The sequence below is a fragment of the Cryptomeria japonica genome, chromosome 11 (genome assembly GCF_030272615.1).
Source record: "Cryptomeria japonica chromosome 11, Sugi_1.0, whole genome shotgun sequence".
NCBI classification, from domain to species: domain Eukaryota; kingdom Viridiplantae; phylum Streptophyta; class Pinopsida; order Cupressales; family Cupressaceae; genus Cryptomeria; species Cryptomeria japonica.
In genome coordinates this window covers 475,630,878-475,634,816 of record NC_081415.1, presented here as the reverse complement: position 1 = coordinate 475,634,816, position 3,939 = coordinate 475,630,878, and the positions used below count along the sequence as shown (strand labels likewise).

Here is a 3,939-nt window from a genome sequence, read left to right as displayed (position 1 = left end):
CATACAATTTTAAACTATTTTATTGATAAAATAAACAAATGTTGGTGGTCTTGAAAGACAAGATATAACACCATAAGATAAATTTTATTAAAATAACAAATAAGAACCAATTACAAATCGAAGTCACCATTAACAAAATTACTATTATAAAAGACTCTAAGATTCTAATTCTTTGAATAAGAAGCAATTACAAACGAAAATCACCACTAACAGAACTACTGTTCTAAGAAACTATAATTCTAGAAACAAGAAGTAATTACATGTCTATAGTGACCACCGACAAAACAAAACTAGGGTCCTAAAAGATTCTTTAAGATTCTAATTCTAACCTGTGAAATTTGAAAACAGGGCAATTAAACAGAAAATACAATTTGATTTCAAATACATGAATCTTTATTTATTCAACTGAATACAATAAACTTCTTGATCGCAAGATCAAAGTTCAACTGATCTAAAGATCAGCGATGAAAAATTTCATTACAGAATGCCTCTCTATATAGAGGTCTTGGACAAATTCTGAAAATCATGAAACTTAGCATGCAATTATTACAAAACTCATGCAAAATCTAAAGAACACCTAATTTTAACTCTTCAAAGAACTCCAGTTCTTTCCATGCAACTGGGTGAAATTACAATTCCAACATAGCAGCAGCTAGTGTGTTTTCCCACAGTGGGCAGGAGCAAAAGAGAGGCTGTTCTTCTCCAAATCGTAAACGATGTCATAATTCTGCTGCTGAATATTCCCTAATATAGCCAGTGAACGCGCAGGCCCTCCATTCATAAACGCCAAGCAAAGCAACTGACGTCCTTGATTATCTTGGACCAAGACGAACGAATTCTGCGCAGGCACATCAAATGTTGCATCCCATGCAAAATGGAATGCAATACTGGGAATGTCTGCCATCGGAAGGATTTGCTCGTAGCAAAGACCGGTTCCACCGGAAGAACTAGCATCCACAGGTGTAGCGTTGATACGAGAACTGAGGGCATCCACAAGGGCACCGTAGGCAGGTTCAGGAAGATAACTGAGAGTGGTTCCTGAATCGATTATGAAACCACCCACATCATCATTAGCGAAAGTACCGGGCGGATACTTGATTGCTTTGCCCTCAACGCTGATTCCTTCCAGGCTGAGATAGTAGAAATCCGGATGTGTTCCCACAAAAGGAGTGGAGCTATACTTCCTTTTGTGATGGTGATGACTGGGTGGAGCGTCCCCTAAGACCAAATGGGTGGTGCCTGAAGTGTGGTCCATGGGCGGTAAGCAATAAGAAAACTTGTTCTTGATGAAGCCCGAAAGCTGAGATGCCAAGGAGAATTTCCCTCGTCCCAAGCCCACAACGCCGTCGACGCCGTCGAAAGAGCCCTCCTGCTGATGCCCACACCCGAACCGAAGGCCAGGAAAAGCCTTCCAGCTGGAGTTGTTCCCACTCCCACTCCTCACACTGAATGTTTCGAAAGCCACGTCACCTGTCGTGGCTGAACCATCGCCATATCCATACCTGTATTTGCAAATCCCATCGTCCACACCGCACATCAATCCACTGTCTATATCGCAGTCACTGGTTGGGCAATGAAGCGGTCGATAAGTGGAAGAAAGGGTGGGATTGTAGAAAGCGTCTTGTTGGGGAGAGCAGAGAGTGCAAGGGGTGCACTGGATCCAGATCATGTCGCTGCCAGTGTCCATGATTGCATGCTGCACCAGTGGAGAAGGTTCTCCGACGCCTATTTGCATTATGAATTCCCCGTCTCCCCCACTCACTGGACTGGTATAGTATCCTGTGCCCAATCCGTCTATTTGGTGAGCTTGAAGCCTCTGAGCTCTCCACTTGCTTCTTTCGATTGCTCGCCGCACTTGCTCCGTCCTTGTTATGTTGTTGAGCCCATCCAAAAGAGGAGAGGAAGGCCAGTCCCTGCGGAACATATCTATCCTGTACCTTGTCTCATCTTGTTTCAAGCTTCTCGTTCCATCGCTGCACTGTAAAAGGAAAGCGCACAGCACTATAACAACTCCTGTTAACCTCGCCATACTTATCAATCACTGCTCTTTTTCTTTCTTTCACTCAGATTGTGTTTGCTGCTTCCCTCTACGTTGGGTTCTGATTTATTTATACAGCAGGAGCCGCTATTATTAGAAAATAATACTTGTCCCTAACTGCACTTAACTTCGCAAATTCGCTAAATTTGGACTTCACTTCGATGACCGTATTTAGCTATTTTTACTATAAGCTATCTTACAGTGAAGTTTCGGGAGTCACAAAATATATAATATTATTTTAATATATTTAGTTTTTTGACATAAAAAATTTATGTAGTTTCTTTAGAAGCATTCTTGTAAATATATTTAGTTTATTTATAGTTTTTATAATAAAATTCATTTAAATATTTTGAAAAGCAATTTTAAATTTGGAATGTATTAGATAAAAATAAATCATGTTTAATGAAGAGATATTATCTTATTATTCTTAGATGGATTACTTTGAATTTAATTATGAGATTTTTTTAAAAACATTTATATAATTATTTTATAAATGCATATTACATACTTTTAATCAAAACATTTTGAATGTATATTTTTTAATTAAAATTGATATTATTATTTTGTTTATTTCAAATTCATACAATAATTTTATATATAGAAAGAAAAATGTATGCATGTTAATTAAATTTTATTTTTATATTCTTATTTTCTATTAAAATAGTATAATTTTTAAAAATTGTATTGAAATATTTTTTGATAAAATTAAATTAATTTTCAATAATATATTTATCAATAAAAATTAATTAATTTTTTATTTTTTATTTTTTTTAAATTAATACTTCAACTATGTATATCTAAATTTATACTATAACAATAATAATAATAATAATCTTTTTTTTTAATACATAGGAGCCGCTTTTATTAGAAAGGATTACTTGTTCCTAACTGCACTTCACATTGCAAATTCCCTTAAATCAATTTCAAATTTTGGACTCACTTAGATGGCCATATTTAGCTATTTTTACTATAAGATACAATAAAAAAACTTAGGACTGTTACTTATTTGAACCTTGGTGGCCGCTTCACCAACTAAATTTTTTAAGAGGACACTACATGTCCCAAGAAATATAATATTATATTTAGGTTATATATAATTTTTTTTATTATTTTAAATTATTTATTTAAATATTTGAAAAGAAATTTTTATTGTTGTGTATTGGATAAAAATGATTCATATTCAATGGAGAGATATTGTTATCAATTATTTTGAATATAATTTTGGAATTTTTTTTAATTTATATAATTATTTTATAAATTCATATTTGCATATTTTTAATTTACATTTTTTATTAAATATATTATTATTATTATTATTTTAAAATCATATAATAATTTTATATATAGAAATAAAATTATACATAGATACATAGATGGTTACATAAGTAATAGATCTCAAAAAATAGAACCAATTTTTGTCAAAACATTAGGAGCAAAGTTCAACCAATTAGTATGGAGGAGACCCACCTATAAGAGAAACAACAAAAAGGAGCCAAACTCAACCTACACCCGGGCCAAAAAAATGACACTAAAGCTACTTCGTTGTTTGGATAAATATGACAATGATTTTCAATAATTTAAACAAAAAAAAAAGTCTCAACTATTTATATCAAAATCTATACTATAATATTAAAACTAATAATAATCTTTTTTTTTTATTAAGTGAAAATAAGCTTTTGAAGGGGCCCCAAAACCCTATTACAAAAAGATAATCAAAAGATAATACATTAAAGACTAGCTAGATAGAGCAAAACACAAAAAAGATACAACTGGCAAAGACAAAAAGCCAGCAAGAAGCCAAAAGAGGCAAAGAAACAACACAGAGAAAACTAAGGGACAACCACAACCAATAGACCCTAAGAAAGGTTTATGATAAGCTTCGCTGCTTCTTGCTCTAGCAG

General features: G+C 33.3%; 1 protein-coding gene across 1 annotated transcript; it reads right to left on the bottom strand.

Moving 5' to 3' along the window:
- Window positions 1-370: 370 nt before the first annotated feature.
- LOC131068648 (aspartic proteinase nepenthesin-2) lies at window positions 371-2,080 on the bottom strand. The gene has a single exon (XM_058003887.2). It carries the CDS (start codon window positions 2,027-2,029, stop codon window positions 653-655), a length of 1,377 nt encoding a protein of 458 aa, XP_057859870.1. The 5' UTR covers window positions 2,030-2,080; the 3' UTR covers window positions 371-652.
- Between the last annotated feature and the right edge of the window lie 1,859 nt (window positions 2,081-3,939).